We start from the raw sequence: 15288 nt of genomic DNA on the forward strand, positions 1-15288 counted from the left end.
GGTACTTCTCTCCTACTGTATATAAGAGCCACCACCGAGCTCTTTCTTCTTCTTCGCTCTCTTCACTTATCATATAAACATATAAAAACCACAATCAAGAAGACTTGGCAGATGGAGGAACCAATAAGAAAACCAATTGAAAAATATAGCATCCTGAATATAGCCTCCTTTTATATAGTGTGAGACGCATGATAGCGCCTTTCAGTATACCAATTGGACTCAATTGTGGAAAACGATAAACAGATGTAATCTTAAACCAAAAAAAAAAGGAGTCAAAATGAACAAACAGGTTTTTAAAAGTAGCAAAGACCTTCACCACATACATGAAATTACTGGTAACAAAACACAACTTCTGATTTCTTTTTGTCACACACGAGTTCAATCCTTCATCACAACACAAAAAAACAAAAATAAAACATTATTGTTGAAAAACACAGTAAAAAGTATAAAAGAAACCCGACAACACCAACCACGTTGCAAGCGTTTCAAAAACTTACGCAGCACTCAATGTTCTGCTCCTGCCATATCACTAGTGTAATCGCCATATTCATTAAGCCTCACTTCCGATACAAAGTATATAAGATACAAGAACACAAAAAAAAAAATTATATTTAATTTATAGTAACCAAACTAAAGTTTGGACTTAATCTTCCCGTTCTTCTATCTTCGTGCCTCCTCCTATAGATATCTGTCTTCATTAGCTTTTCGATTTCAGCAAGTCTCAACATCTTTTGATCAAACCGACGCTTTTCTATACTACTTTGTTCTATCCTTTTGTCCGCACGTGAAAGTTTCTTGATCTGGACCAAACTTGGAACATAAGATTTCACGCGTGGCCAACGGTGGTTTCGGCCTACAGGTAATCCAGGATCCAATTTTTTAAAAGTCTCCAGCCTCTCCAATGATGTCAATAAAAGTTTTGGGATAGTCATGGTGTCTACCAACACACAGGAAGACTTTCTTCTCCTCTTCAATGAAGAAACAGTCTGGAAAATTTATCCTAGGCCCCGTATGAATTCTCAAGAACTTGCTCCACGACACCATCTCGGCTTTAATCGTAGTTGTAATCCATATCTTAAACTCAGAAGCATATTCATACAAAAATAAAGCTGCAATCTTCTCTTCTTTAACACAAGATAAATTCACATGTTCATATTCACGATCCCTAACGCAAGATGGCAGAGCCAGAAGCGGCCCAAATCTCTCTCTTGTAAAATCAAAACAAATTATGTGATCATTGCCACCTTCTGAGCAGCTCCTTTCTGACGCACACCAGTAGCTGTTTCCCTTAAGAGAAACGCTACTTCTTGAACAGTATATTCTCCAGTGTGGAGCGACTTCAAGAGTTGTCCATAAACCAGTATCAAAATCGTAGATTTCATACAAAAGAAATTGTTCTTCGGGCGCTCTATGAAAAAAATCTACAAACCACAATAATTTAAGGCTCCGACAAGATTCTTTATCCTCGTATCCGAGAGAATAATTGAACATGTCATCTCCTTGTGGACAATGAGTATATTTGAGTTTGATCCACCTTGTTTGGCCCCAATACGGATTCCAAACCACAATCCTTGTAACGTCTTTCAAGATGCATAACAATAAACCCTCATAGTGATAGACTCTATATATGTTGATGTGATTGCAAAGGAACCTAAGTCTACCTCTCTGCTCTATAGATGGATCAACGCCGTCGAAGAATCCGCTCATTAGATAAAGTTTGTGACGCATCACCGCGATCATCATAGTCTCCCCTTCTCTTGTTGGTCGTCTTGTTACTTTACCGATCTCACTTTTGGATAAATCATTCCAACTTTTGCAAGTTAATCTCACAGATTTCATGGGAAGCCTAGATATAATCTCTTTTATCAAATCCATTGGAAGATCGGAGATCATCGTCGTCATTGTTTCGACCTTCAAATCTTTTTTTTTCCTTTTCCTCTGATTTCTTGTGGCCAAAGGGAAAGTCTAATTAAAAAAAAAAAAACCTAAATGAAGCTGGGCCAATCGTGGGCTTTCCATGGGCTTTAAATATATAACATCATGTCTTCTTCTTCTTCTTCTTCCAGTTTTTTACAATGGCAAGATCATCATCATGGCATCGAATGTCCAATTTCTTGAGAAAATATCGAAAATTTCCTCATTCCTCCTTCAAAACCAAATGGAACGAGAATCTCAAGCAGAAATACGCAATGGAAGAGCTAAAAAGCAGTCTAATCTCAGATTCAGAGGACGGTGTCGGTGGTTGTGTTATACGAACACTCGTAAGCTCATTCAGACTCCATAACTGTGAGCCCACGCCTCAAGCTTACAGATTTGTTATCAAAACCTTAGCTAAAACCTCTCAGCTTGACAACATCGCATCTGTTCTCAATCATCTTGAAGTCTCTGAGAAGTTCGATACACCTGAATCCATTTTCAGAGATGTCATCTCTGCTTATGGTTTCTCCGGTAAGATCGAAGAAGCGGTCGATGTTTTCTTCAAGATCCCTAATTTCAGGTGTGTGCCTTCTGCTTACACGCTCAATGCTTTGCTTTTGGTTCTTGTGAGGAAAAGAGAGAGTCTTGGATTGGTTCCTGAGGTTTTGGTGAAAGCTAGTAAGATGGGTGTGAGGTTAGAGGAATCTAGTTTGAGGATTTTGATTGATGCTCTCTGTGGAATCGGTGAGGTAGATTGTGCTACTGAGCTAGTGAGGTACATGAGTGTTGATTGTGTTATTGTTGATCCGAGGTTATACTCTCGGCTGCTTAGTTCTGTATGTAAACACAAGGATTCGTCTTGTTTCGATGTTCTTGGATACTTGGAAGATTTGAGAAAGACTCGGTTTTTACCAAGTTTGCGGGATTATACAGTCGTTATGAGGTTCTTGGTTGAAGGAGGAAGAGGTAAAGAAGTTGTGAGTGTGCTGAATCAGATGAAATGTGACAGAATCGAGCCTGATATTGTTTGTTATACAGTCCTGTTGCAAGGTGTGATTGCGGATGAGGAGTATTCGAAAGCAGACAAGTTTTTTGATGAGTTGCTCTTGTTGGGTTTAGCTCCTGATATTTATACCTATAATGTGTATATTACTGGCTTATGCAAGCAGAACGATGTTGAAGGCGCGTTAAAGATGATGTATTCGATGAACAAGCTTGGTTCTGAGCCTAATGTAATTACTTACAATATATTGATTAAGGGATTGGTTAAGGCCGGGGATCTGAGTCGAGCTAAGACTCTATGGAAAGAGATGGAGACAAATGGAGTTAACCGGAACAGCCACACGTATGATATTATGATTAGCGCATTTATAGAGGTAGACGATGTTGTTTCTGCTCAAGGTTTTTTGGAGGAAGCGGTTAACATGAACGTGTTTGTCAAGTGTTCAAGAACTGAGGAAGTCATTAGCAGGTTATGTGACAAAGGCTTGATGGATAAAGCAGTTGAACTTTTAGCACACATGGTGTAAGGGCTATGGATCAACTCTAAATTAGTTTGTAAAATTTGATGGTATTTGGTCTTATGGATGATTGTGTTAGAACTTGAGAAAAGGGAAATTAGTTTGTTTGTGCAATGATTTGAGAAGAGTTCAAAACTACATGTTCGAAGCAAAAGAGAAATCTTACAAATGTTATTTATCTCAAATACTGGAACTAGATTTGTTCTTTGCACTAAACAAATTTGACTCATTCATCCAACTTGACTGTGTATATTGTCCTGCTTAGATTACGATTAGACCTTTAAGTAAAAGAAAGCCAGTACGCATTGAGTCATTTTGTTTAAGCCAAAGGAAGCTTCAATAGATGCATTGAGTCGTTTAGATGCCAAGTTCACATACATGAAACTTGACAACCCAAAACATTATCGTACCAACACACAGCAGAAAGTAAGAGAGAAACCCAATAAAACGAACCAACACACATTAGAAAGTAAAATCATATGGTTCTTCTTTATCATGTAAAATAGGCATCGCACTGCAAGACGTCCCATATAGATCCCAAGAGTACCACGAAGCGTTACCAAAGCACAACTTTTCTCAGTGTTCTGCTCCTGCAGACGGCAAGTGTAATCATTATAAGCCTTTAACTCCCAAAAGACCTCCAAAAAATACAGGAGCGCTATAATTTTACCTGTAACTTAAGAGTTTAGGTCTTTAAGTATCAGGGTAACCTACCTCTTGATTTCCCCTCTCCTTTTGTGCCTCGTCCTAATAATATCTAAATTCCTGCTTCATTAGCTTTTCAATTTCAGCAAGTCTCAACATGTTTTGATCAAATAGACGCTTTTCTAAACTACTTTGTTATATCCTTTTGCCTCGTGCCAGTTTCTTGATCTGGACCAAACTTGGAACATAAGAGCACACATTATCTAGCCAACTGTTTTTGTATGCAGGTACTCCGAGATCAAAATCTTTTGAGTATCCAGCCTCTCCAATGATCTTAATAAATGGTTTGGGACATTCTCCAGGCTCAGAGTCATAGCCATAGTATCTACCAACACACATGAAGCCTTTCTTCTCCTCGTCAATGAAGAAACAGTCTGGAGAATTTATCCCAAGCTCCGAATCAATTCGCAAGAACTTGCTCCACGACACCGTTTCGGCCTCGATCTTAGTTGTAATCCATATCTCAAACTCAAAATCATAGTGGTGGTAAAATAAAGCTGCAATCTTCTCTTCTTTAACACAAGATAAATGTACATATGCATATTCACGATCCCTAACGCATGATGGCAGAGGCAAAAGCGGCCCAAATCTCTCTTTTGTAAAATCAAAACAGATTATGCGATCCTTGCAACCTTCTGAGCTCCTTTCTGTAGCACACCAGTAACTGTTTCCCTTAAGAGAAACGCTACTGCTTGAACAATATATTCCCCAGTGTGGAGCGACGTCAAGGGTTGTCCACAAACCAGAATCAAAATCGTACATCTCGTACCAAAAAAATTGCTCTTCGGGATCTCTGTAGTGAAAATAATCTACAAACCTCAACAATTTAAGGCTAGGACAAGATTCCTTATCCTCGTATCCGAGAGTATAATTGAAACGGTAATCAAAAGATCTGAGTTTGATCCACCTTGTTTGGCCCCAATACGGATTCCAAACCACAATCCTACTAACGTCTTTCAAGAAGCATAACAATAAACCCTCATAGTGGTGAATTCGGGATATACTGACTTGATTGTTAAGGAAACTAAGTTTACCTTTGACCTGTATACATGTATCAACGTCAACCACGCCGCTCATTAAATAAATGTTGTGAGGCTGCACCACGATCATCATTGACTCCCCTTTTCTTGTTAATTTACCAATGTGCATCTTCTTAAAGCTCTCACTTTGGGATAGATTGTTCCAACTTTTGCATGTTAATTTCACAGCTTTCAGAGATTCCATGGGAAGCCTATTAAGAATCTCCTCCATCAAATCCCTTGGAAGATTGGAGATCATCGTCGTCGTCATTGTTTCAAATAGCAACCAAATCTGTATTTTTGAATGTAAAGGGAAAAACAAAAAGTATACACTCACTACACACGTCTACACATATATATTGAAGAAGATATAAAAAAAAAAATGGGCCTAGCGTGGGCTCCAGAGTCGGTTTCGATGTCGTTTACTCTGTTTAGAAAGATCATTATCGAGTCGGTTTAAGTTAAATGACTTGCACTATTCACACACCATGAATGCATATGGTTCATTATCGATCATGTAAGACAGACAGGCATACGGTTCCAAGACCATCTCCAAGCATTATCAAAACACAACCTCTCTCAATGTTCTTCTCGGCTGCTGCAGCCTCTTAAGGTTAATAATAATCATAATAACTCCAACCGTGTTTCAAAAAATGCAAAAGGCAATATTTTACATGTACGTTATAATGTTTATTATTATTTTTGAAATCTTGAAGTATGATGTCTTGAAGAATCAAAGTCACATCCCTCTGGAATTCCCCCTGATCCAAACCTCTCCTCTCATAGAATTTGTCGGTCTCTTTGACCCTAAGGTTGAGACTCTCGGTTATTGGTAGATAGTACCTCTAAGACTCTAACGAGACAAACTTCAAATAATTATGTAGAAGACGAATCAAGTTAGAAAGGTTGAAATGTGGTTTACTGTCTTTAGAAAACATTGTTTGAGTCGGTTAAGTTAAATAGCTAATTTCTACACTGTTTTCTCATTTCTTTCAAACTAAAACCTTTGATAACAAACTTCTTCTCTCTCACTTCTCTCAACTATTATAATATTATATAGATATCAACTCAAGAACTTGCTCCACGAGTCTCAATCTTGGTCGTATTCCAAATCTCAAGGTCACATTCATAACCAAAATGTGGTTTACTGTTTTTAGATACCAAGTTCAGATACATGAAACTTGACATAAGTTCAAACCCTAAACCCAAAACATTATCTTACCAACACACAGCAGAAAGTAAAAGAGAAACCCAATAAAACGAACCAACACACATCAGAAAGTAAAAAGACAGCCCCAATAGAACGAGCAGTATCATATGGTCCTTTATCATGTAAGATAGGCATCGCACTGCAAAAAGTCCCATATAGAAACAAGAGTACCACGAAGCATTTCCAAAACACAACTTTTCTCAATGTTCTGCTCCTGCAGACAGCAAGTGTATTCATTATAAGCCTTACACTTCCAAAAAGAGTTTCAAAAATACAAGAGCGCAATAATTTTAGACTTACCTGTAACTTAAAGTTTAGGTCTTTAAGTATCAGGGTAACCTCCCTCTTGATTTCCCCTGTTCCAACCCTCTCATTGAATCTGTCAGTCTCTCTTACCCTAAGCCTTAGAGTTTGGCTTTTGTAAATAGTAGCTCTAACGTGACAAGCTTCAAATACTCTCTATCCATCCTCAGATGAAGCTTTACCAAATGGCCACCTTAAACCGCCTTTCACATTTGGATCAACAGTCGCTGAACCCAATAGTGCTTTAATGTTGCTTATCTCTTTATCCTGCCCATCATAGAAAGATAACCAACCCAACCTAAGTCCAAAAGAGGTGTTTATTCCAGAAAGATATATATTACCAAAATTCAACTCAATGTAAGAGACGTCATTTTCCTTTTAGCAGAGAGCATCAGTCTCAGGTCGAGATTCTTGTCAATGCATGACACATCAGCAACCATATGCCTTACAGGATTAAGCTCGGCCTGTGCAACAGCAAAAAACTCAAAGTTCAAAGACAGTAAGGTAAAAATCTGGCATGTATCAAGTTAATATTAATGATAAGATGAATTATATGGAGAGAACATGGCTTCTATCTTTAAATTCTTGTTTTTCTTTGTTGTTCGTGTTAGATCACTGAGGAATAAAGAAGAGATTTTACTCTAAAACTAATCACATACACAAAGAACTCGAAACTTGCCTTGTACATACTGAGCCGTCCATCTTCCTTGAGGCTACATTTGCAGTTGATGGTTGCATTGGGACGAGTATGGTGTGATACCTGAAAATAGAAGCCAAACACAATCAAACACATTCAAATGACATCAAAGGGACAGATCCAAACACGTACCTTCACAGTGTATGTTTCCTTTTCCAAGTCCATAGAGAATCCATGGCTTGGTACAACCTCAGACTTAATGTGTTGTAAGTAAGACGTTGGGACATCTGTAGAGAACGTCTTAGAGTTTTTCAGGGAGCATTCACCCACAGGACTAACTTGATGCCTGGTTATATGATGTAAAAGTTAGAAGAAGAAATACAAAGAGGTTCTGTAAAACAAAAAGATGTCAGATCAAAAGCTGAATAACTTACCCATAGAAGAAAATTTTACCAAACCGAGCAACCAATCTCAATACATGATGATGCTCCTCCATTTTAGTCTTAGCTCGCTCATATGCCAACACAAGATCCTCCTCAACCTTCTCTGCTACCAACAGCCACTGTTCTTTCTTTTCTTCACTCTCTACACGATTCATATTCACTGAATATAAACATATTAAAACACACAGTTAAAAAAAGCATACAATTTATCTTCTTTGACTAGAAAGATCATAACACTAACAAAGTAGTCGCAACTAGATGATGTTTGTATTGTCCTACTCATAACCCAAGTACAAATAATGCGTTAAGACACAACAAGTCTGCATAAAGCTTACATCTTTTTAACTATTACAACACTAACAAACACAGATCCTTACCGTTTTTGTTGAGCATCAGCACCGAAGGCTTTTCTCCTTTTCTACACTCGACAGAATCTGAGGACAAGGGCACAAACTTAACATATGAAGGAACCTCATCTTCAATTCCATTTGAACCAACAAGAAACCATTTAGAAATGGAATCTCCTGAATAAACTATCCGGTTGCTTTTATCACTGCTACAGCTACTGTTCAAGCTGAGGTTTTTCTTGAATTTTGTAACAAGAGAATCTGGAACAGGGTCAGGTTTGGTTGGATCCTTTGAATGCCTCTTGTGTGGTGGTATATAAGACATGTTTAAACCTGAAACTTACCCAAAAAAAGAAAACAAATTAAAGGAAAAAAACAGAGAGATTTAGAAAACAAATTCAACAGAGAGAGTCAGAGAGGATCATAGTATCTTACAGCAAAAATATAGAAAACGACGACGGAATATATCCAAAGGAGTGACGAGGTAAGAGATATATATAAAAGACAGAGAAATTTAAGCTGGGAAGGTGAGAAGGCGAATTATACCCTTTAGTCGACTCAACGCCTTTTGATGTTCCTACACAGAGAAGTAACAGTGAACTTAAAAAAACTCATCGGTGATAATTTGGATTGTGTTTTGTTTCGATAAGGATCACAATTGGACAAGTCAATTATGAGTCCATAACCCAAAACTCACGCTTGCGCTGGAAAAATCAGGTTCCCGAGGGGCCTCTCTGGTCTTTAAATGCAGGTTTTATTGAAACAAGGTTTGGTTTTGATACGAATTTCGTGAAAAAGTAACAATTTTTTAAGTATTTTAAGCTTATTAGTGAAAAAGGAAAAAAATTGTATTTTTAGGCAATTTCTCAATTTGTTTTCTAAAAAAGTCTTTAAGCGTTGAGTTTTTTTTTCCACTCTTTCTCTCTCTCTTTCTTTGCCCCTCTACCTATATCCGCCGTCTCGAAACCACAGAATTAGTTTTATTTTTCCAGCTAGCTAAGTGATGTCGTCACATATCTAATGTGGTCGGTCACTACCCTAATGAAGACAGAGGAGGAGGAGCTTTTCTAGTTCTTTCTTCCTTTGTAAAGTTTTTCCCTTTTTTGAAATTGAAACAAAGTTTTACTTGGGAGAGAGCTTGATCAGGAAAGCTCAAACAATGCCGTTGACGAGGTACCAGTCTCGTAACGAGTACGGATTAGCAGATCCGGATCTGTACCAAGCTGCTGATAAAGATGACCCCGAAGCTCTGCTCGAAGGAGTCGCCATGGCTGGTCTCGTTGGTATATTGCGTCAACTCGGTGATCTCGCCGAGTAAGTTTCTCTCTCTAATCTAAAGTTATGTAATTGACTTCAAATCGCTCCGAATTCGGAATTTTTGGAATCTATTGTTCTTGACCCGCGAGTTCTAAAGCTGCAATTTTTAACAATCTGAGAGCTTGACGAATCTAGATTTAGCTTTGGAAGTGAAATAAAGTTTTGATTCTTTTGATGGAATTGACTTTTAAATTAATGTAATTTTTGATGTAAGGTTTGCTGCTGAGATGTTTCATGACTTGCACGAAGAAGTGATGGCAACTGCTTCTAGAAGCCATGGTCTTATGGCTCGTGTACAGCAACTGGAAGCAGAGTTCCCTTCTATAGAGAAAGCATTACTATGTCAGACCGATCATTCACCTTTTTTCTCTAATAAAGGTTAGATAAATTGGTGTTGCTATGAATATTCATGATCTGGTCAGGTTGCTATGATGTTGGATTAGTTTTAGATGACTCTATGACTCTATTTTTCAGGTGTGGAATGGCATCCGAATCTACAATTGGAACAAAGTGTGGTTACACGTGGTGACTTACCTCGTTGTGTAATGGATTCTTATGAGGAATGCAGAGGTCCCCCTAGGCTATTTCTTCTGGACAAGTATGATTTACTTTTTTTCTGGTAATATTTCTTCTCTATTAGTTTGTGAGAGCTGAGGATGTAACCTCTTTTGATGGGTTTGATTAGATTTGATATATCGGGAGCTGGAGCATGCTTGAAACGCTACACCGATCCATCATTTGTTAGGCTCGAGACGTCTTCATACGAAGAATCATGGGATGATATTCAGAGAGAGAAGAAATCACAGAAAGCAAAGGTAGTTGTACTGCTGAACGAGGAAGCGTATTATATGTTCTTGTGTACTTTTCTGTTACATAGTAGACAAAACCTACTTTTTAGGCTGTAGAAGTAGAAAAAAAAAGTAACTTAGCCTTCTTAGGTTTATTTTGGTTTCTGTTACATGGTAGATTTGCTGAAAAGTAGGTTCTGTTTTATATGTTCTTGGCTTAGCGTACCATTAGACTTAGACAGGTCCAATGAGGATGCTTATACTCATGGTCTTTTGAATGTGTAATTATATCTTCCTCTTTGTACTTCTCATAGTTTTTCCTTTTAATTCATTGTAGAGAAGAGCATCTCAATGGAGGAATGGAGGAACACCTGAAAATGCACTATCATCACATGCCAAGTGAGTATTATCTATTTTATGTTTGTTATTGTTCTCTAAGTTTCCATATTGGTATTTGACTGTGAGTGACAATGGCTGCTTCAAATCATTCAACTGGCACAGATTGCATGAATTGTTCTTGGAGGAGCATTTAGAGACTCATCTTTCAGATCCAGCGCGCGTTGTGAAGTTGAAAACTAGAAAGCTAGATGGGTGTACCCTTATATCAAAATCAGGGGAAAGCTACATGGAGAAATTTGTGCAGACACGTGTAGATAGTAAAATAAGTTACGAAATAATCACCCAAAACCCCGGATTGTTGACATGGAATATGGATAGTAGTAGAGACATAGTAACCGATATACCTGAAATCAGTATGGTGGATGCTATGGAGAAGTCTCACGGAGGAAGCAGCGTAGAGGTTTCATCACCAAGTGAGCAGGAAAATGTGCCAAATGGTAACTTAAATGGGGGTTTGATTGAAAAAGATATAGAGACAGTGCCTGAATCCACTTACAATGAAGTCCCTGGTACAACTTTTACAAAGGATTCACAAACTAATTTGAACGAGAAGCCAGGATTTTTTCAACAGAGGAGTTACTCCGAAGATTTGACCAGTGATGCTGACAATTATGTTGACGCACCAGCGACCATGGAGTCGGAAACAGAAACAGACGATGATTATAGAACTAAGAATAGATCAGATGCTTTGAAGGATGGGAACCCTCATACATATTCTGATGTGGATGAAGAGAGGATGGAGGACCCACCTCAATTCTCATTTTTTCATTCAAATGGAAACACTCCTGTGTCAGAAAATGGGAGAAGCTCATTTGGGAAACGGAGCACTAGTTATTCTTACTCGGACACTGCAAGCGTATCCATTGATGATCAGTCTGATGGAGAGAAACTTTCTGGATGTTTACCTTCTACTTCTAGTTTTAAGAGTGAGCTGGTTGACTCCATATCCCATGTAAATCCTGAAGCCAGCAAAGTGTCTAATGATTATAATGTTCAGGAATCAGTTAGTAGCAGCAATGTAGATGGCCAGACATCATTAAGATCGAATGATACATGTTCAAGTCCAAGGCCAGTCTCTCAGAATGATGAATCATGTCCACTGACTGTTCAATCGTTAGCATCAGTAGACATTGAAATTTCTCCAAAACTTGATAGGCTTGATCTAATTAACGGAGGCAATGATGGAAGCAAGGTGGATCCAATCGATTCTTCAAGATCTCGTGCATCTTTTGATGCTAAAAACTCTAACTTCCCTTCTGAATCTTCGTCAGTTAGTTCAACTTCTGAAGGAAGCCGATGCTATACTACCATTGAGAAGAACGATATGGTTGGTTGTTCTTCAAATTTAGTAAAGTCAGGCACTAGTCCTCAAGTTTTTGTTGATATTCAAACAGGTGAACAGTTACCTAGAGGTAATAGTGATATTGAGACAAACTCTACAGTTGCTTGTTCTAAAGTTGTAGCAAACTCAGGCAGCGATCCTGAAGGCCATGATGGTAGTAGCCTAGCAGGGAAGCTGTTACCTTGCTCAGCTGGGAAGGGGATGGAAGTTTCACCTGATATGCCCTATAAAGTCTGTGGTCCAAGTACTGTAGATGAAATTCATTTAAAAGATGCTCTGGGTGATGAAACTGATTGTGTGACAGTGACTAATGTAGTGGCCGACGTTGATTCTCAAAATTCAGTTGCCAACGTTGATTCTCAAAATTCAGTTCTCGACGTTGATTCTCAGACTTCAGTTGCTGATGTTGGTTCTCAAAATTCAGTTGCTGAGATCTCCAATGAACATTCATGTGCATTTGGCAACACGGCTGATGTATCTGTTTCAGAGTCCCATGAAGACACATTTGAGAATGGAATGTCCATGCCTGCTGAAGTCAATAGTAAGCTGACTTCTGATTTCAACTCGGGAGGAGAAAAATTGGTGGGAGATGCTTCATCTACTTGTAGCAAAAGCGATGAAAATATCTCTGATGAAGGTTTTGATGACCTTTCAGGGCTGGACAATGCAACTACAGACATTGTCCCGAACATAGAACTTGCTGTGTCTGATAATGACAGTGACACTTCCAGTAGTGGTGTTAACCATGCCGTTAGCCTGTCATCTACTAGTTTGAATGGTTCTCTGCCTTGGATTTCGACTCGATCGTCTCCTGAAGGTGGAGACATTTGCAAAGATACAGTTGTAGAGTCTGATGGGACACTACCAGCAGACGAAAAACTAGAGTCAGAGATAAAAATGCAGAAAAGCCCACTGGAAGTGTCCTCAGAAGGTCTGAGTGCTGCCCTAGACAACAATGACCTGGCAAGTTGTGAATCTATAAGTCCCAAGCCATCTCAGGATCAAAGGGACAGAGATACAGAACTCAATTATCCTGGTGAGAGCATTCTTGTTGATAATTGTATAGGTTCCTCGCCAGTAAATAATCTGAACCTTATAGAGAGTGAGGCTCTCGAGCAGACAGTTAGAGAGCAAACACCTTGTGCAAACCATACAGTTGCAGATGAGGAATTTCTGCAGTCAAATGTTTTCGGAGGTTTAGAGTTTGTACCACGATCAGCTGGCTTAGAATTTGCACCACACTCTGCAGGTATAGAATTCAACAAACCTAACCAAGAATTGAATCTGGATCCTACTTTTCCTAGCTTTGGCGTGATCCCTGAGACTACTCCACCCAATCAGGAGGACATGCCACCGCTGCCACCCCTTCCTCCTATGCAATGGCGTATTGGAAAGGTTCCACATTCTTTTCCTACCTTCATGGGGGAATCAGTCGAAACCAGTAGTTCTGCTCCATCAGCGGCACCACCCGGTGATTCTAGCTTGAACGTTCTAATTGGGTCTAAATCACCAGAGATGTCTGTACACTTAGGAAGTAACGAATCAGAACAACTTACTGGAGGGTTTGTGAACAATGAATCAGACAAGCCGTTACAATCATCCATTCAGATCCCAACCATTGGCGCTGATTTGAATAGTCAATATAACAGTTCTGAGCTCTCTACAATGCCTAATCAGGCGTGTATAGAGGATTTTGGTTCTGAAGTGAACAATCTTTTGGCTGATCATGCAGTTCAGAACCACGAGCTCGTTTATTCACAAGAGCCGTCATTGCAGCAGCCTCAGGATCTATCTGCAAAATACGAAGATTTCAAGGACGATACAGATGTCGTTTATTCACAAGAGCCGTCACTGCAGCTGCCTCAAGATCTATCGGCAAAATATGAAGATTTCAAGGACGATACAGATGTGCATGTGTCACAAAGCTCAAGCAATGATCACCATTGTCCTGAAACCAAATCCCTGACACCAACTCAATCAACAAAGGTAGAAGATGAGAGTCATTGGGTTCCTGATACTTCAAATGCAGATACAGCAGAACCATCATACACGTCAGTTCAGAAGATAATTCCTGGTGCAGTTGGAGATGCTATGTGGCCTGTCAACGCGTTCTCTGTTGCACCGACCTTGGACACAGATAAGCCAGAAGTGATCCCTATGGTTCGGCTTCCTCGGCCAAGAAGTCCGCTTGTTGATGCCGTTGCAGCTCACGACAGGCGCACGGTAACAATTATATCCTGTCTGCAAATACCATGCCTATACTAAAAACTTTGACTCTAATCGCTTGTTCTGATGATTTTGCAGATGAAAAAAGTCTCTGAGATGGTTCACCCACCAATTAAATCAAAGCAAGATGACAATGATTCGTTGCTCGCACAAATTCGAAATAAGGTAGCAACATTGTTTTCTTCCTCTTTATTTGTAGTTCATTGTAGTAATTTGTATCTTTCACCTCTGGCTAATGCACTAGGTCGAGATGGTTCTATATTGATCATGTAAAATCCCAAATGCAATATCTAATCTTGTTAACAGAATCTGAGATTTTGGAGGTTTGTGACCCTGTTTTGTATATATGCAGTCCGTCAATCTGAAGCCTGCAGCAGCTACACGACCCAGCATCCAAACTGGTCCTAAAACGAATATAAGGGTAGCTGCAATCTTAGAGAAAGCAAACACAATACGACAGGTCCGTTACTCTCTTTCGGCTTCCTTTAAAAATATACACACGTCCTAACCCCTAAGACACAATATACACACGTCCTAACCCCTAAGACACATGTGCAGGCAATGGCTGGAAGCGACGAGGACGAAGATTCAGATAGTTGGAGTGACTCTTAACTTATATCCATGATCGTTTGGCTTTTCCGTTGTGACCGTTCTTGTTCCACGATGAGTGCGCAAGCGCTTTAGAGTCTCAGGTAGGTTATACAATCTCTATTTCAGACATATTAACATCAAAAATACAGTACTATCATCGCTTATATATTATGTACGTATGTATATTGTATACTGTTTTATAGGTTTGTGCGTGTATGTTGTAAGTAAATTCCGGAATTTACATTAGTGTTACAAAAACTGTGTGGGTTTTTTTATTTTCTTATATTCTTTTTCCTCAATAGAACATTCTTTTTAGTACCCTACTATGTAATGTGTTGTCTATCATATAGTTTATGTTTGTGTATTGGAACCATATTCTCCTGTACAAATTACTCACCTAAATGAGAATCTATTTGGGCACAGTGCACACACTTCAATGGTGGTTACTACAAAGATTATAAACTGAACCGAACCAAACCAAAACTAAAACCATCCAAACCGAACAAGAAATTGTTTTAATTTTC

The 15288-nt window shown here is 39.0% G+C and overlaps 2 protein-coding genes and 3 pseudogenes across 3 annotated transcripts; 2 read left to right on the forward strand and 3 right to left on the reverse strand.

Annotated features, from left to right (window-relative positions):
• Positions 1–532: 532 nt before the first annotated feature.
• On the reverse strand, positions 533–1914 carry LOC109132548 (putative F-box protein At5g41510 pseudogene; annotated as a pseudogene).
• A 151-nt stretch (positions 1915–2065) lies between these two features.
• LOC104782281 (pentatricopeptide repeat-containing protein At2g38420, mitochondrial) lies at positions 2066–3551 on the forward strand. The gene has a single exon (XM_087511696.1). It carries the CDS (start codon positions 2076–2078, stop codon positions 3444–3446), a length of 1371 nt encoding a protein of 456 aa, XP_087367822.1. The 5' UTR covers positions 2066–2075; the 3' UTR covers positions 3447–3551.
• Positions 3552–3979: 428 nt separating this feature from the next.
• On the reverse strand, positions 3980–5457 carry LOC104784255 (putative F-box protein At5g41510 pseudogene; annotated as a pseudogene).
• Positions 5458–6264: 807 nt separating this feature from the next.
• Positions 6265–8896, reverse strand: LOC104782282 (uncharacterized; annotated as a pseudogene). Its single transcript, XR_015597582.1, has 9 exons — positions 8799–8896; positions 8648–8678; positions 8132–8440; positions 7746–7914; positions 7504–7657; positions 7354–7434; positions 7016–7138; positions 6672–6941; positions 6265–6585 (listed from the first exon to the last, which is right to left on the reverse strand). The product of XR_015597582.1 is annotated as an uncharacterized LOC104782282 (transcript).
• On the forward strand, positions 8817–15063 carry LOC104782283 (protein SCAR2). Its single transcript, XM_010507164.3, has 9 exons — positions 8817–9415; positions 9633–9796; positions 9893–10016; positions 10104–10233; positions 10544–10605; positions 10708–14170; positions 14252–14338; positions 14526–14633; positions 14732–15063. Exons 1-9 carry the CDS (start codon positions 9261–9263, stop codon positions 14783–14785), a joined length of 4347 nt encoding a protein of 1448 aa, XP_010505466.1. The 5' UTR covers positions 8817–9260; the 3' UTR covers positions 14786–15063.
• The last annotated feature ends 225 nt before the right edge of the window (positions 15064–15288 follow it).

Source organism: Camelina sativa, chromosome 4 (genome assembly GCF_030686135.1).
Source record: "Camelina sativa cultivar CO46 ecotype springtype chromosome 4, ASM3068613v1".
Lineage (NCBI taxonomy): Eukaryota > Viridiplantae > Streptophyta > Magnoliopsida > Brassicales > Brassicaceae > Camelina > Camelina sativa.